At 39.2% G+C, this 17,906-nt stretch overlaps 1 protein-coding gene across 1 annotated transcript in view; it reads left to right on the forward strand.

The window, feature by feature from the left end:
- Positions 1 to 17,906, forward strand: part of copz1 (COPI coat complex subunit zeta 1) — a 54,168-nt gene that overhangs the window by 15,308 nt on the left and 20,954 nt on the right. Inside the window, exons 2-4 of the mRNA XM_028798597.2 lie at positions 9,756 to 9,824; positions 9,976 to 10,057; positions 16,235 to 16,326. Of these exons, the coding sequence (XP_028654430.1) occupies positions 9,756 to 9,824; positions 9,976 to 10,057; positions 16,235 to 16,326 (243 nt within the window). The remainder of the gene's footprint in view (positions 1 to 9,755; positions 9,825 to 9,975; positions 10,058 to 16,234; positions 16,327 to 17,906) is intronic.

The raw sequence follows: 17,906 nt of genomic DNA on the forward strand, positions 1-17,906 counted from the left end.
TTACTTTAAATATGAAAACATTGTTTTTTTTTTGTTTTTTTTTTAAAATCCCACTCTTGCAACATTCTTCCTCTTACTGTAGTTCTCTTGCAAAGATAAGTTTCCGGCTACTTCTTTTTAATCATTGCTCATGTGTGCATTCCTCCAGATGCTTACCAAGCACAGTGCAGGTTTGATGTCTGGTGCACACAATCGAGTCTTTATAATTGAATTTTTTTTTTTGTTGTTGTCGTAGTGTGGCTGCATATGACTTCTATTAACTAGTGGAGTAAAAGTGATAAAAAAAGACCAATGCCCAAGAACTGAGCTTCCCGAGTCCTCTTCTAAAATGAGATCTCTGTGCTGATAAAACAAATCTTTTAACAAAGGGGGGACTTTGAGTCACTGGCGATTTTGTAGGAGCTCATTTTTACAAACCTGAACTAAACTTGTGTTTTTTGAAGGCCTGCATTGTTTCCGCATTAGGAATACAAATGACCAAGTCCAGGGTATTCTGTTCCAGGGTTTTAAATTGATTTTTTTTTTTTTTTGCTTTTATTAAAGACCAACTACCAGAGCAGCTGGCCCATTGCCCAGATTGCTGAAACTGAAGCAGGTCGGTATACTCCTGGCCCCCTCACCAACTACACTGCAGTTTCAACCAGTGTGTGCTCATCCAGTTTCCAGGAGACAGCAGGCTCTTCCATGTAGGTGCAGTGGTGGATGAGGGGGGGAAAAAAAATGCTGAAGACGTCCATGAGGTTGGAGAAGATAAGATGGTGGCAGACACCTTTCGGAGGGCAGTGTTTGAGGTGAAGTTCTGTTATACACTCAGACTGTGAATCTGGGGAAGTCAGTGCATCACAGAACTTTGTCTCGGGAGCTTAGCTGCATCTGGGAATTTGCTGGAGCCTCACTTGGACAACCTGCTGCCAGCTAACTGGGTGGGGAGAAAGTTTAGTGTTAGTAAAAATGCAAAGCCAACTATGAGTATGTTAGGGAGGGACATTTAAAATCCAGGTAAGTTGGTCTGTCTGACATCATAGCCGTATATATTAGGCTGTGTTCTTCTTGTCACACTACACGACTTTTAGTGGTTTTCTGTCACAGACATCATTTAGAACATTGGTTCCAAACTCTGGTCCTGGAGGACCCCAGTGGCTGCAGGTTTTCATTCCAACCCTATTCTTAATTAGTGACCTGTTTTTCCTCCTAATTAACTTCCTTTGAATTAATTTAATTTGACTTGCTCTTTAAGACTTGGACCCCTTGTTTCTTTTTCCTTAATTAGTGGCCAAGCAATAATGAAAAGGACGGCACGGTGGCGCAGTTCGCTTCCCGTGTCCTCCCTGCGTGGGTTTCCTCTGGGTGCTCCAGTTTCCTCCCACAGTCCAAAGGACAATAAGGTTAGGTCGATTGATGATCCTAAATTGTCCCTAGTGTGTACTTGGTGTATGTGTGTGTGTGTCCTGCGGTGGGCTGGCTCCCTGCCCAGGATTTGTTCCTGCCTTGCGCCCTGTGTTGGCTGGGATTGCCTCCAGCAGACCCCCTTAACCCTATGTTAGGATATAACGGGTTGGACAATGACTGACTGACAATAATGAGATACAAAATGAGCCAAAACAGGACCAGCAAACTGTGACCATCATACAGTATCTGAAAGTAAAGAAAGGTGAAGGTCTCTGGAATGCTGATCTGCTCTGGTCCCCAACACATCTGACCAGAGCTTTTAGAAAAGAGCAAATCAACAATTTCGGAATTGTCTTGCTATTGCACAATGATAGCAGCAACAAGCTATGGAATTAAGTAATGGGTTTAATTAACAACAAGAATCAGTGCCTAATTAAGCAACTGGTTGGAGTGAAATTGGTTGGAATTTGAGGCCCTGACTTGGCTGATCTTCTGTTGGCTCACTCGCTTCACATTTCATTTCTGTTTGGGTGCCATTTAAGGAAAGAAATGAAGCAATTCAGAGGAACGATGAACAAATTCAGGGAAACAGCTGTACCAAGAAGCCAATTAAAATGAATTCAAAAGAGGTTAATTAGCAGCAAAAACAGCACATTTATTAAAAAAAGGGTTAGAGTGAAAGCCTGCAGCCACTGGATCCCTCTAGGACCAGAGTTGAGGACCCCTCATTTAGAACATTAGAACAATTGTGAAGAGAACGGGCCTTTCACCATAAAAAGCTCGTCTCTCCGGTTCACCAAAAATAACATCCACACTCTTAAAAGTAATGGTTCTTTAATGGAATTTTAATTTTTTTTTTTTTTTTTACTGGGTTGTGTGGTTCCTTGTTGTGAACTATTGCATGGCCAAGCACCATTCTATTCTGGGACAGGTTCTCTGCATATGACGTTTGGTTTGGTTCTTGTGCTTTGAAAAGCTCCCCAAATGCATAGGAAAAAAAATTGAATTTTTTAATGGATGATAGGCTACCTAGCAGGACACTAACAGATTAAGAAAACCTGGACTTGGGCTGTGTTATTGTAAGCAAGAGTCCTTTTCAATTATTTGCGTATCAGATTTTTTTGGATGCAGTCATGTCTGTGGTAATGTTGCTGTCGGTTTAATGTCTGATAGGTTTTCCCGTGTGGGGATATCTACTGCATTTTAAACTGATGTTTGGGAAACAGTATCCAAGACAGATGGGCTTTGCTCCACTGCATAATGCCAGTATTGCACACATTCTGGCGGTGGTTATCAATAAAAAGAATGTCCCACCAACCCATAAACTGAGGTAGAGATTTATGTATAAAACATTATGTAACACTGACCAATCACAGTTCAGTTCATTGGCCAATATAAATGAGGTGTTGTTTTTAGTGAATATTTAACACCTTTTTGATTCATGACTAATTTGGTGTTTCATAAGTCTGTTACCGTCTGTTTATGGTTATTCACTGTATGGAGCCTGTTACACATCCAAATAAATGAGAGGGGTCTTTTGGGAACCAGAAGTGGTTCCCTTATGGCATCACTCTGAAGAACCACCCTGGCACCTTTTCTTTGTAAGAGTGCAGACCCACAAACTATTCCTTGTCCAAAGTTGTTTGCGGAACAAATTTCCATCTGTCTCCCTGTGCTCTAGTTGAATTACTTACGTTGACAAGTCAGAGGCGATGGGGATGCATCTCCCTTGCCTGCCTGTTGTGTAGTTTTGACATCACCAGTATCTCAGACTGGTCAGCAACACACCCCGACAAAATCAAGTGGGTTTCATTTTGACTTGAGTTTTAGGAGCAGTGCTGTGTGTGAGCTGTCACCTAGAAGTACAAGGCATCCACAGGGAGGGAGGGAAGGAAAATGGGTGTTGTGGATCTTGCAGAGAAAAGAGAGGGTCGTCTGTCTGACATCTCGTGTCTGTCATAAAACGATTGAACTGATAAAGGGGAACATAAAAGGGCCAAGATTGTGGCTGAACTCGCCATGCTGGAAAGCCTCCATACAGGCTAGGGCGGTCGGATAGAACTTCACTATTCGAGTGTAATTAAAGTTTATTTGTAGAACTTTGATGTTTGATCGTAGAAGAATGAATGTTTGTTTTACCTTGCACCAAATTCGGCATTGTGATACTCCAAAGACGAGTTGCAATTGCAGATCCGGTTTTGCTTGTCGGCCTTTTCGTATTGTTGAATTGGCAGCTTGTTCTCTTCATTAGTAAACCTAAACAGCCACACCACTCCACAGAGTAGTTGCAGATGGTTTTGTGTATCCCACTTTCGCGCTTTTTTGATTAACAGAGAAAGATTTCTAAACACATCTCCAGTATCCTAAATGTTTCTGATGGTGTCCCGATTCACTCCAGAACCGGCGATCCCCGAGACGTTCTCATTAATACAAGTGAAAATAAATTGCCAAAATTCTATTTTTCCTTTTATCGTTATAAGGACTTAAAATCTCCATCACCAATGCACATTAAGTTATAGTTGACGTCAGAAGTTTATATATACACTCACTTTACAAACCCTCCACAGATTTTATACTAACAAACTAAACATTTTGCATATCATTTAAGACATCTAATTTTTTTCCAGCAATGTTTACAGACATATGATTTCACTTTTTATCTTATTTAAAGAATTCACCTTAAGTGTATGTACACCAACACAGGGTGTCTCCATCTCATATGTCTTGCTGCTTGCTTGATACACATTGCCTAAAACGGGGAGTACAAATTTTCAGCCCACTTTTATTACAGTTGTGTTGCCTCTGTGAAGGAGGAGCAAGACTGCCATGTAGTTTAATCCCATCTGGTATTCATTGATCAGTGGATACCGCGCTCGACTGGTGCTCAGTGCTGCCTGCTTACGAAGTTGGAGTCAGCACGCTCTACTTTGCACAGTCACATTTTTATATTATTATTTTAACTAACTACGTCCTACACATCTTGTGACTTCAACATTTTTCTCTGTATAGTTTGTAGTTTCTTTGTAAAAACTCACAAACTTTTTTTTTCTTCTTATATACAGATTTTAGGTTACTTTGAAAACATCTACTAATTAAAAATCATGATTAGAAACCCCTAAAGATCAGTGCAATTCATCATTTAGTACTTTCAGTTGCTTCATTTGCCATACACAAATAGATTCACAGTGCCTCAATTTATATAAAAGAGATGGACAGTGACTTCATGTCTTCTGGTCTCAAAGACCAAAAAGCCAGGTGGGAAAAAAATAAAACAATGACAGCATTTAGCGTGTGTAAGCAGTCATTGACGATTTCATGTGGCTGTCATATAAGTTTTACTGGCAGTGCTAAACATGTGCAGTTCCACTTTTCTTTTGGTGATGTTAATTTGTACACACAGAGAAGTCCTATTCTGGGGAAGGCTGTGTTTTCAGATGCTTCATTTGAGGGCTGCAGCGGCATAAGATCTTCATGCTTTGTAGATGCACCTTGAGATAAAAATAATATACAGGGTGAGTCAAAATTATGTTAACACTAATGGTACTGCTATGTATATACCTATGCAATTTTTGTGGACAATTTTATGTGACACATATGGTACATGTGTTGAACATGATGGCAAACAGGTTGAGACATTCCTGTAAATCATCTTGCACATATGAAGTATGTTTTCTGAATAACTTGTTTCCACCATTCAAATGTTAATATAATTTTCACTCATCCTGTATAATAATGTGACAATGGGGTGTTAGTGTGCATGGCTCATAAGAATTTTAGCTTCCTGTCATGGCTGGCTTTATGGCTGTCCAAACAAGTATTTGGTCACCCTGTCAGCCATCTTGTCTTCCGTCTAGAACAGATGTGCACATTTTTCACTTTTATAAAGTGCACCTGAATGCCATTGTGATGGCTCTTACATTTAAGTAGCAGTTGCCCAAGTACCGCTAGAATTTATATATATATATATGGAAGAGAAGGTCTGTGATACGGTTTGCATATTTGCAGCTGGAGATCCACAAAGGGAGAAAATGAATCAAATATCATAAAGTAGTTTTTATTCCTGAGCATTCAGCCCCTACCAGGGGCCTTCATCAGAGGATAATGTTTAGACTTACAAGAATCAAAGACAATATATAGCAAAAGTTATGTGGGGGGTGGGGGGGGGGGGGGTTATTGGTTGTAAAGATTTTTATTATGAACATGTTCTTCTTAAGTTTGCATATGCTGGGTTTATGTCCAAATGTCTGTTGATGGCGTTCTCATTTGATAGCCAAGATTCAGCCAGCTCTGTGGCACTTTTGGTACTGGACTTAAATCTTACTTGTACATTGTCCCAGTCAAATGTATATATAAAATTCTAGCAGTGTGTGTATATGTGTGTATATATATATATGTGTATATATATATATATGTGTATATATATATATATATATATATATATATATATATATAATATATATATATATATATATATATATATATATATATATATATATATATATATAAAAAATAGGGCCGGGAAAGGTAACTCGATATTCAGTTAACACATTAATTAGTTAACGCCGACAATTTATTTTATCGCACGTTAATGCAGTTTTTGTTGTTGTTATTATTTTGAAAGCCTCAGTCTCTCTCTAGTGATCGATAGAGATCAGTAATCTTCTTCTTACAGCACTTTTCGATACGCTTTTGCTAGAAGGAAAGTTAACTTTGTTGATTTGACCTCAATTCCCTGATCGTGCATGAGGAGCAAAGATACATAATTTAAAACAAATCCAAGGACATCTAACCTAGCAATTGTTGGATTGCTTTTGGCAGACATGCTTCATGTGCTCCCAGCTCTTAAAACAATGACAAGCGACAAGCAAAACACGCAGCTCACCAGCAGATTATCCGACCGCTTCTCCTTAGCGTGCGTTCAGCCATCCTATAAGGGGTCAATACAATGCACAGAACACCAGTAATCCTCAATACACTATAATAGTGCAATAGGAATATTAGAAGTACCGAGCAGAATTCAACAGTAGATGATATCACATAATACGACTTGGATTTGTTCAGAGTCCTGGAGACCTCTGCTATCAAGCTACCTCCCCCTATTGGCCATTCCATAGCTGAGTCAGAGCTTGGCCAGCCAATCCAATGAAAAGACCCCTCTACCCGATGATTACTGCGATCCTCCATCAGAGATGACTTTACCTTAGGCCGGCAAAACAACTTGGCAGGTGGGCTGTGACACCAAGTGCCACATTTGAGTACTGAGAAGAAAAAATGGAATAAGTGAGGGTTAGTAACAAATCATAACTGTCATATTACTTTTGTTTTAGTGCTAATGACTAACAGCAGAGATGCAGTCTGTACAGTTAATCAGCAGCTCTAGTCAGGGTGTGCTAAGCTGAAGTTGTGAGTCTTCAGCTGGGATTTGAAAGCGAAGACCAAAGGGGCATCTCTTATAGTAGCAGGCAGACCGTTCCACAGTTTAGGATCCCCTGTAATTAAAAACTCGACCTCCCACTGTTGTTTTATTAATCATTTGTAATCATAAGGCAGGCCAGCACCTTGAGATCTTAATGTGCACTCTGGTTTGTAAGTCATAAGTTCAGATAAGTAAGCCGGACCTCGGCCATTTAAGACTTTATATGTTAAAAGGAGGATTTTGAAATCTGCCCTAAACCTAACCAGAAGCCAGTGTAAGGATTTAAGAACTGGGGTTATGTGTTCGTATTTTCTTGTTCTTATAACAGTTTTTGCAGCAGCATTTTGGATTAACTGGAAACAGTATAAAGAACAGTTTGAACATCCAGTGAACATCTAATCTGTTGTTTTTTTTTTCTTATGCTCATTTATAACCTTTAAATGCAGTTGTATTTAGGTGGGATTGCCCAAATCTGTCCTGTTGTGCCTTCAGTTGGTAGACTTCTGCCTAGCACCAATAAAGGAGAGCATATCTCGTCTGTATTGGCCTCCCTCCATTGCTTGCTGGTGAGATTTCAGATTGACTTCAAAGTTTTGTTTGTTTATAAGGCCTTGCATGCCGTCACCAATGTTCCCTCTAAGCTGAGCGCGTGAGCAATCGTTTACACGAATTCAGAGCGTCGCTCATACTTCCCGCACGATCGCTCATTCCGATGGCGTTGCTCGTACTTAACGCACGATCGCTCACTCCGACCATCGGAGTTGGTGCTCATAAATTTTTGGCTTAAACAAAATGTCGCTCGTAAACAATGTTTTTTTGCTCACTATATGCTACTCCTTAGAGGGAACATTGGCGTCACCCGTAAATACTTCTGCGACCTCCTTCTTTCCCTCTTGGAAACGAGAGTTTTGTGGTCATCTGCTCAATTACTCCTTGCAGTTCCTAGTTCACGGCTAAAGTTTAAGGGTAATGGGGCTTTTTCAGTTATTGCTCCAAGACTTCGGAACGATCTGCCGCTCCTTATCAGAGCTTCTCCTTCTATTGAGGTTTTTAAGCCTCGGTTAAAAACCCACTTTTTATCATCTGCCTTTTATGGTCGGTGAGGTCTGTGGTAGGTTGAGGGGGGACAGATATTCAGGAGTTTTTACTGACTGTTTTGTTAAACTGGTTGTTTTACAGTCCCCTTACTTTTTTCTTTGTACAGCACTTTGGTGCAACTTCTGTTGATTTTAAGTGTGCTTTATAAATAAATTGGATTGATTGATATTTCATGGTATGTCCTCAAAGAAGTCCAATTTCTTTTTTCCCAGAATTTTTGGATTTGTTCGTTCTTGGCTGATGAGTTGTGCATGCCAAAGAAGACAGATTTACGTGTTTGTGGCATTTCGGTGTGTTAAATAAACATTTAGAAAATAATCTGAAAATTCACTAAAACTTTTTTCTTTTTTAAATGAAAACTGTGTTTTCACGTTTGACAGTGTTAGTGTGCACTAAGCCTAAGAAAGTGGAGACTAGGCCCTCACTTGTATTACGTTAGCTCACTGTTGTCCTGGTTTGGGAAAATAAACAAATGTGGTGACTGTTTTCATTCTAACCTATTTCTTAATCGCAGGTAAACCACTGATATCTGTTGGAAGCCATACATTCATTTTCTAGTCTTTCTTTTCCTTAGTCAAGGTGATCTGACGCCTATCTCATCCTTAAGAGTTGATCCTGACCTGGACATGCAGGCAGTCCAATTCAGAGAGGCATCTTGCACTTGCCAGTTTGTTTTACTAAATGGCAAATTGGCAGTCTTCAGGTTTTTATTTGGCTGGCTGTCTGTTTTCAAGTATGCTTTGTGTGTTTCATGCTTATTGTATTTTTCCCACAGACTTATTTGTTCTTTTTACATTTTAGGCTGTAAGTTAAAGATCTCTCACAATGATAAATGACTAATTATGTAGTCATCTTCATTTGGACTCTTAAATAACCTTGTGTGAGTGAGCATCGGTATGAACTCATCTGTCTCTGTACTTGGAGGCTTTCATGTGAAAAGAGGAAACTGGCTGGTTCAGCTCAGTAAACATTTTAATTTAGTTGGGATCAAATTCTGATGAAATAGTTGATTAATGTGAAAACGGCCCCTTGTGTCAAGCTGGAGGTATTAGCTCCACAAATGTTGTTCTACTTGCAGTGCCACCTGAAATCTCACAACGGCAACACAAAAACAGTGCTAAAAAAAAAAAATGTCACAACAATATCTTTATACTTAGCTTGTATTAAAGCATTTTAGGTGAGGCTCAGGCAGGAAAACTCAATTTCTATAGTGGCAGGAGGAATTGTCATGTTGCATTAGGGATATGCGCTTGCCCTGTCTACCGTCAGCCCCCCAGTGCCAGTTAGCTGAGATGCTTTCCGTACACCGTGGTCCTGTACAGTGCATTTTGAGCGTGCAGAAGTCCCCAGTTCTCTTATCATGTCTGTCTTCTGGTGGTGGGAACACTTTTTGGGATTTTATTAAGATGTTCTATTGGTACCATAAACCAATTAGTGTCTAACTTTGGAACTGTATCGTCTCATTTCTAGAACTCTCTGCAGAACAAAGAATTTTCTCCTGGCACAGCCCAAGAAATGCTTTCTTACAAATATGCACAAGAATAAAAAGCAAGCAATGCATAATAAAAGGAAAAAGCGAGCACTTAACAAAACAAACATATTAATAGGCAGAAATAGTAAAAAAAAAAAATAATGAATATGAAAAAATGTTTCCTAAGAAGGCAATTTATATGAGTTCAAAGCTGATTAAATACGCAGACCACAGTGACATACCAGGTATTATTCTCCTTCACTGTTACCTGCCTCCACCTTCCCTAATTGTGTTCCTCGGAGCCATCTTGGCATGTTTTGTGAACTACATTACAACTGTGGCTTCACCTTCTGTGTTGTGTTTTTTCCTCCCCCCCCACAGGAACCCTCTCTCTACACAGTGAAAGCTGTCTTGATTCTGGACAATGATGGTGAGAGGCTATACGCCAAGGTAAAGATTGCAATGGGACTTGCATAGTCCCCTTTTTTTTTTTTGTGTAAACCTCTTGGTGGAGAATACACCAAGGCACTCTTGTTAGACTTGTTTGTTCTGTGCCCCAGTACACATCTTCTAATGCCCAGTGCACATTTTGTCTTTGCAGTACTATGATGACACATACCCCACGGTTAAAGAGCAAAAGGCATTTGAAAAGAACATCTTCAACAAAACCCACCGCACTGACAGTAAGGAAGAGGAAGAGTGACTGTGTCTCTGGGTGTGTGTATGGGTGTGTGAGCACGCAAACCAACTGGTGACTCATGGTAACTTTGCCTACCTAAATGCACCCAAGTCCATCTTGATTTGCCTATTTTACTTGCCTTATGCAAGGTAAAAGAGAATATTAATTTCTAGCATACTTTTTTAAATAGTTCCTTTTATAGGGCACATTATCATAACACATTTTTTTTTGACTATACACGGTGAACAATTTTGATGGACACACATTAATGTGGTAGAAAATTTTTTTTCATATAGTGTGCTTATTGTAGCAGACAGTATTACATGAGACCAAACAATACATTGGGTTGCAGCCCAACATAACGCTGCTGACGCTACAAGAGCACAAGGAAGTGTGGAGACAGTGACGGCAGTAACAACATTGTTAAACATTAATAACTCAAAAGTGTTAATATGAATGCTAAACAATGTCCTCCCTTTTGCAATGCAGTTTTTCCCTTCCTGTTAAAAGTGGTGAACAGGCCATCCAGAAATCTCAATCACTTGTCCAATAATACATAGGCACCAGTTCTAAGATAGGGTAAAGGTATTATGGCATCCAGTCCTGAAGTTAAATGAATTAAATAAATCACTGTGAAGTTTCAAAAAGGCCACACTGCAACGGAGTTGTCTAGGGTGTGTGTTGGTTATCTTTATTGCAGTGCTCATGTTAATATTAATGGCAGTGAGTAGCTGCCAGAATGACTCTGCACTCCATGCATGGCACAATATTCCTTCTTGCAATTGGTGTGTAAGCCAAACAGTCTAATAAAATATTTATGGTCAACTCCAGCGACAGGGAAGAGTGACAGATTACTAGGAACTGCAACCCTTAAGTGACACAAATTCCACCCAAACCTCGGTGTGAGTTGCTTAGAGATGTAAATCTGACACAGCCTTTAGGCTGTGATGTGATCCCCTCAAAATAAATGCATTCCCGCCATCCTCACCTACTTGGTATATAACAAGTTAGAAAGTGGGATCTTCACAGAAGCATGGCTTTTGTGAGTGTGATTTAATTTAAAATTTTCCTGTATGCATGTTTATGGATGTGCTTTAATTTTATTTCAGTTAAAACTTTGTATCTATTCTTTTTTTGTTATTAAAAGATGTATTTTATTTACTTACTGACACTCTATAGATTCTACCTCTCAATGAATTAATGAAGTGTAAAGGTTTTTGTATATTTTTTATATATATATAAATATACACTACTGGTCAAAAGTTTTAGAATGTGATTCCCAAACACACACATTTTTATTGAAATATAAGCAGTTTGAGCTTATTTAATAACCTGAAATGGTACAAAGATAACTGGTAAAACGCTGTTCATTCATTCATTTTCCACCACTTTTCCAAATCCGGGTCATGAGGGCAACAGCCTTAGCAAAGAAAGAATCCCTTTCCCCAGCCACACTTACCAACTCATACTGTGGGATCCCAAGGCATTCCCAGGCCATCTGGGAGATGTAATCATCTCAGTGAGCCTTGAGTCTTCCCCCGGGGACTCCTTCCAGCTGGTTGTGCCCATAAAATCTCCACAGGAATGTGTCTGGGAGGCATCCATATTAGATGCCTGAACCACCTCAATTGGCTCCTCTCGATGCGGAGGATCAGTGGCTCTACTCAGAGTGACACCTGGATGTCCATGCATCTCACCCCGTCGCTAAAAGAGAGTCCAGCCACCCTGCGGAGGAAGCTAAATTCTGCCGCTTTTACCCGTGATCTCATTCTTTTGATCATTATCCAAAGCTCACGGCCAATAGGTGAGGAGCAAGGACATAGATCACTTGGTAAATTGAAAGCTTTGTCTTCTGACTCGGCTCCTTCTTCACCAGTGACAGCATCACCGCCCCCACACATCTGCATATCTCGCCATCAGTTTTCTTCTCACTCATGAGCAGAGGTGGGTAGTAACGAGTTACATTTACTCCGTTACATTTATTTGAGTAACTTTAAAAAAAAAAAAAAAAAAAAATTTGTACTTTAAAAGTAGTTTTACTGCACCATACTTTTTACTTTTACTTGAGTACATTTGTGAAGAAGAAATGCTACTCTTACTCCGCTACATTGGGCAACACTCGAATCGTTACTTTTTTTCCCATTAGATACAGTATGCTATATTTTTGCCAGAGAGAATCCGCCAGTGGATCTACTGCATGACTGTTTCACCGATCAAATGTAGCGACAATAATCACAAGACTCCATTTCACCAATCAGACGTAGCAACAATAATCACATGGCTCCGTTTTACAAATCAGACGTAGCCATGCAGTCACATGACCATACACAAACTGTCGCGTCCTAGTGGGACAAATTCCTCGCAGAAAGCGGACAGGGAAAGAAGGAATACTGTGCATGAAAAATGAGAACCAACTTCTGCTGAAGCTTAACTATCACTTCACTGAGTGAAGAACAAGCATGTTTTAACCAAACATGCACAGACACAGACAGTCAAGGTAAAGTGAGACTCCTTGTACGTGCACAAGCTGCCTTGTTCTAATGTCATTTTCTATCAGCTGTGCTGTTTGAAGGGCAAGTGAATATGCAGTATTATACTGTCAGTGTATAGCAGGGGTTCCCACACTGCTTTCAGCTTGCGAGCTACTTTCAGAATGACCAGGTCAAAATGATCTACCTACATTAAAAATGCTATACATATATATATATATATATATATATATATATATAAAATACATACAAAGTATACTTTATACATAAAATATATGTTGTCATACCTTGCATAACTGAATAACCCCTATGGCACAATAACAATTCAATTCATTTATGGTTACTATAGTATTTGGATTTAATAATCATGTGGGAAAAGGCTGACTCGCGTAAATAAGTAGAGCCGAATAATGCAGTCAAGGAGGCAGCACATTTCCTCATGTTTGGGTACTTTTCCTCCATCAGTAAGTTCCAAAACTGTTCAAGAGCCCCAGACTTCAGCTGAATGTCATCCTGTAGTATCAAAATTTCATCCTCCATTGTAGAGGAGTTTTAGGTGAAACAGTGTTGCAATTTTTGATGCGGGTGAATCCCCCTCAACATCTTCCCTAATTGGATAGCACTTAAATGTAGCGATTGGCTCAAGTAAAGCTGAGTCTTGAAACCATCTGTCAAAGTGTGACAGACAATTTTCAATCTGCCCTGTGTAGCATATGCTTGTCAAGTTGGACACACGCCTTCCATTGTGTCTCCAGCTCTGACGCGAGGGTTTGGATGTTCCCCAGATCAAGGCGCTGCAGCTTTGAGGACAGATGTTGCATTTTTCGTTTGAAAGCATTAACTGAGCTAATCATATTGACCATGGTTTTCTCTTTTCCTTGCAGCAGTAAATTAAGCTCATTCAACATGTTGGTCAGATCGGGGGAAAAAAAGAGCCAAGTCTAGCGACCATTGATCGTTATTAAGTTGCTTGTATTCTGCATGTTTAATGACAAGGAGAAACTCGTTTTTTTCTTGCCAGGGGTCTTGAAATCTCAGCAGGAATTTCTCCCTAGCCATCTGCCAAAACGAAGGCCTCTTTTATCATCTCTCCATCATGGAAGGACTTGTTATGCTTAATGATCGAGTGACTCGCCCGGAACGACGCTTCGGTGTGTCTGCCTTTGCTTTTGAATTCAGCCGGGTGAAAAATGACGGCTCTCCGATTAACTGCAATTTTGTCATTGACATTGTGAGAGAAAAAAACCCTCTTCCAATTCCACATCCAGCCCATAATCAACAATTTTTTGTTTTTAAATCCCTTCTTTAGTCGATATAAATTGGAAGGCTAACTAGATCACTTAGCCGGAGTTTTGCAGTAGCTCGCGCGTTTGATCGTGTGTGCAGGATGACCAGTGTGTCAGAAGAAAAGAGATATCAGACTGGCCACCCTGTATGTCAATCAAGTGACAAATGCCATAGGAAGGATAGATGATAGACTAACATTTAAAAAAAAAAAAAAAATTTTTTTTTGAATGCAACGCGATCTACCTGCACTACCTTTCCGATCTACCAGTCGATCGCGATCGACGTATTGGGCACCCCTGGTGTACAGTATATCTTGTCACTGGAAGTAGTTTGCACTGTTCAAACATACATGTTACTACTGTAGGTATTGGCTTCAAAAGCTTTGTTTTGAAAAACTGAGTTTTGGAGCTTTGTGTTATTTGTGCATCTTTATTTTGTAAAGATGTTATTTATTTTTACTCATTTATTTTATTATTTAGATACAGCAGAATTTGCACATTATTTTATATTTTTGTCTGTCTTATTACAACATTTCTAAAAAATAAATAGTCGGTTCCTCTTAATTGGGACACATTAGAACTAGGACATTTTGTCCCAATTAAGCGAATTCCACATAAAATTAAACAATAAATAATTTTTCTTCCAATATTTAAATATAATTATTGAACCCAAATATAAATTATAAGAAAATAATATAAGCTGTGAAGAAAAAAATAATAATAAATTCTAAGGTAAAATAATTAGGTATGTACATACAATTTAATGCTGCAAAAATGCATCAAGTGTAGTCTTTCTTTTGTTTTTGTAAGTTTGTACTTTGTCCTTTACAGTTCGTCTTTTCTGTAATGCCCATTCCTCACACAGTTGATTTTCTTGTTGTAAGAGACGCACTATGGTATATTTTGGTACACCAGTTATCTCAGCAAGCCTACGATGGCTTGTATTAAATGGCTGGCTTTTAATGTTATCCAGCAAAGCACTTTTACTTGAAAGTGTAAAATAATTTCTTGGCAAGGGTTATCACCAACATGCCGTAACCCTAACCCTAAAATTGGCAAAAAAAAAGTTTTACTTATACGTTATACGTACACGCGAGGTGGTGTAGGGGTAACCGAATACGGTTCGGTAGTGGTGACGGTAGACTATTAAGCAGACGTGCTACTCCACTCTAAGATTATACTATCTAAATTTACCAGTGCTGCTTCGACGGGCGACGATAGATAACTGACTGCAGCACGCGTCTGCTACTGTCCAAATTAAGCGGAATGTTGTACCAATTAAGCGTTTAAATTATGTATTAGTTTATTATTTTGGTTTTCATTCCTTGAGATTTGGCCCAAATAAGCGGCTGCCCCAGTTAACTGGTGGCCCAATTAAGCGGAATCGACTGTGATTTATTATGATCAGTTACTCAGTAATTGAGCAGTCTTTTCACCAAGTACTTTTTTACTCTTGAGTAATTTTTTGGATGACTAATTTTTACTTCTACTTGAGTAATATTATTTTGAAGTAACGCTACTCTTACTTGAGTACAATTTTTGGCTACTCTACCCACCTCTGCTCATGAGCAAGACACCAAGGTACTTAAACTCCTTCACTCGAGACAGTAACTCTCCTCCCGTTCAGAGAAGGCAGTCCAACTTTTTCCTACGGAGGAGCATGGCCAAGTTGATACAAATAATTCCTTCAGGTCTCCCAAATTTTGTTGATCACTTACAAACAGTCTGTTTAAAAGCAGTGTTGGATCAAGCTGTTTCTCTACAGCCTCTGAAGCATTATTTGAACAATATTGCACTGTATACTGCTATCATAATGCAGTTTACATAAGTAGACATAACAGACCATTATAACCCTTAAAGTGGAGGTCTGGTCTTTAGAGAACCTGCAAAGAAAGCCAAGGTGTCAGTGAGCATAATGCCAGTCACTATTAAGGGGAACTTGAAAACTGGAAGAAACTTGGACAGGAGTAGGTCTAGCAGACCCAAAGCCACAACATCATCAGAAAACAGGTTCTGAGAGGCAACAGCTTGCTTGATGGATGTCTTGCAGTACAGCAGGTTAACAGCAGTCAAAGCAAGCAAGTGTCACTTTCAGATGTGAAGAGGAAACTTTGAGCTGCAAGTTTAACAGGTCGAATGTCAGTTTAAAAAAAAAAGACAATACTAAAATTATAAAATAACAAAAAGGAGTTTGTCTGGGCTAGGAGCCACCGCCAGTCTTGGCGTACTTGGAAATTAATTCATAGAACAAATAGGCAATTGCAAATATGGATGCTGCATGGCAGTAGCAATGATACAATACAAGTGAAATGTCATATATAATCAAGGCCATATGGTTTGTTTAAATCTGTACGAGATTTGTTTTATGTTGATCTATAACCTGATCTGCTATTTACTCTTGCACAGGTGAAATTGCTCTGCTGGATGGGCTGACTGTGGTCTACAAGAGCAACATTGACCTGTACTTCTATGTAATTGGCAGCTCCCATGAAAACGAGGTAAGGCCAAAGCCATTCAGATTCTTCACCCACATAAGAGAAGAGCAACTAGTCTGATTCCAGGGCTACAGGAGTCGAATTATGAGGAAAGATTATAAGCAAACATAGATTAAGAGGAGACCTGACTGAAGTGTGTAAAATTCTGAAGGGAATTAGTCCAGTGGATCGAGACTGTGACTTTGAAATGAGTTTATCAAGAACACGGGCACACAGTTGGAAACTTGTGGAAGGTAAATTTCACACAAACATTAAGAAGGTTTTCTTTACATAAAGAATGATAGACACTTGTAATAAGAGACCAAGTAGTGTGGTAGAGAGTAAGACTTTAGGAACTTTCAAAACTCGACTTGATGTTTTTTTTGGAAGAATAAGTGGATAGGACTGGTGAACTTTGTTGGGCTGAATAGCCTGTTCTCATCTAGATTGTTCTAATGTTATAATCGGGCCGTATCCAACCACAGTGCATAATTATTGTATGTTGGCATGTCCTACCGTAGTGAGTGGAACACTAGTCCAGGAATCGGGCTATAATGAGAATACAGTGAATACTATAGTGCAGTGTTTCCCAAACTCAGTCCTGGCGACCCATTGTGGCTGCAGGTTTTTGTTCCAATCAGCTTCTGTTTTTAATTGGACTCCTGGGCTAATTAAATGAACTGTTATTTCCCAAGTTCTGTGTTTTGGGAACAAAATACAAATTAGAAATATATAAATATATAAATGTTCCTAGCAGTTATATGGGAAATAATGTATTTTGTTCTTTTTAACAATATTTTCATTCTACTTTTCCAGGTATTCAAATTGTTTAATTAATCCATTATTTACTAATTAGTGGGTCTGACACTAAAGTACGTACAGCCTTGGCTTATTCAGTGTCGTTTGCCTGGGTGTCTGCTCTGCTCGCTTTTAATTGTCATTAATAAGATACAATGAAGGGGAAAACTGCACAGGGAAAGGGCAAAATATAATGAAATCAACTAAAGAGAGTTAAGCATTTAACACTAGAATTACCAGAGCCAATGAAAAAACTCGTAAATCCAGCCCACCTTAAATCCCTTCGCACCTCCGTCAGCGTCTTTTGTCTTCTAAATGTGTCAATAAGCCCAAGCAGCAACCAGCCTGCTATACCATCCCCCCACCACCTCAGAACAGGCAAGAAGTTCTTCCAGTTCCTACCTTGATTGATTATCTGGGAGTGAGATACCCAGAATTGTAAGGGGAAATAATTTGATGTGTGTTCTGTGTCTACAACAATAAGAATCTATGTAAACACATCGTTAGGACAGAAACGTTTTTCATGTTTTAGTAATAAATGACAAAATGTAGACATGAACTATATAATGCTATAAGGCTGATGGCCAAATATCAAATAAACACTTTCACAAAAGGTACACAAACAATACGACAGCTTCTGTGGTGCTGTGGCTAGAACTGTCTACTTGTAATCAAGAGGTTGTGAGTTCGACACAAATCAAATGTATGTTTTTATTGTATAATATTTACAATAAGAGTTGTTCACTACTCAAAACGGCAAATTTGCCGGGGAGCTGGTTTCGAACTCACGACCTCTTGATTACAAG

This window comes from Erpetoichthys calabaricus, chromosome 3 (assembly GCF_900747795.2).
Source record: "Erpetoichthys calabaricus chromosome 3, fErpCal1.3, whole genome shotgun sequence".
In the NCBI taxonomy this organism is placed as follows: Eukaryota; Metazoa; Chordata; class Cladistia; order Polypteriformes; family Polypteridae; genus Erpetoichthys; species Erpetoichthys calabaricus.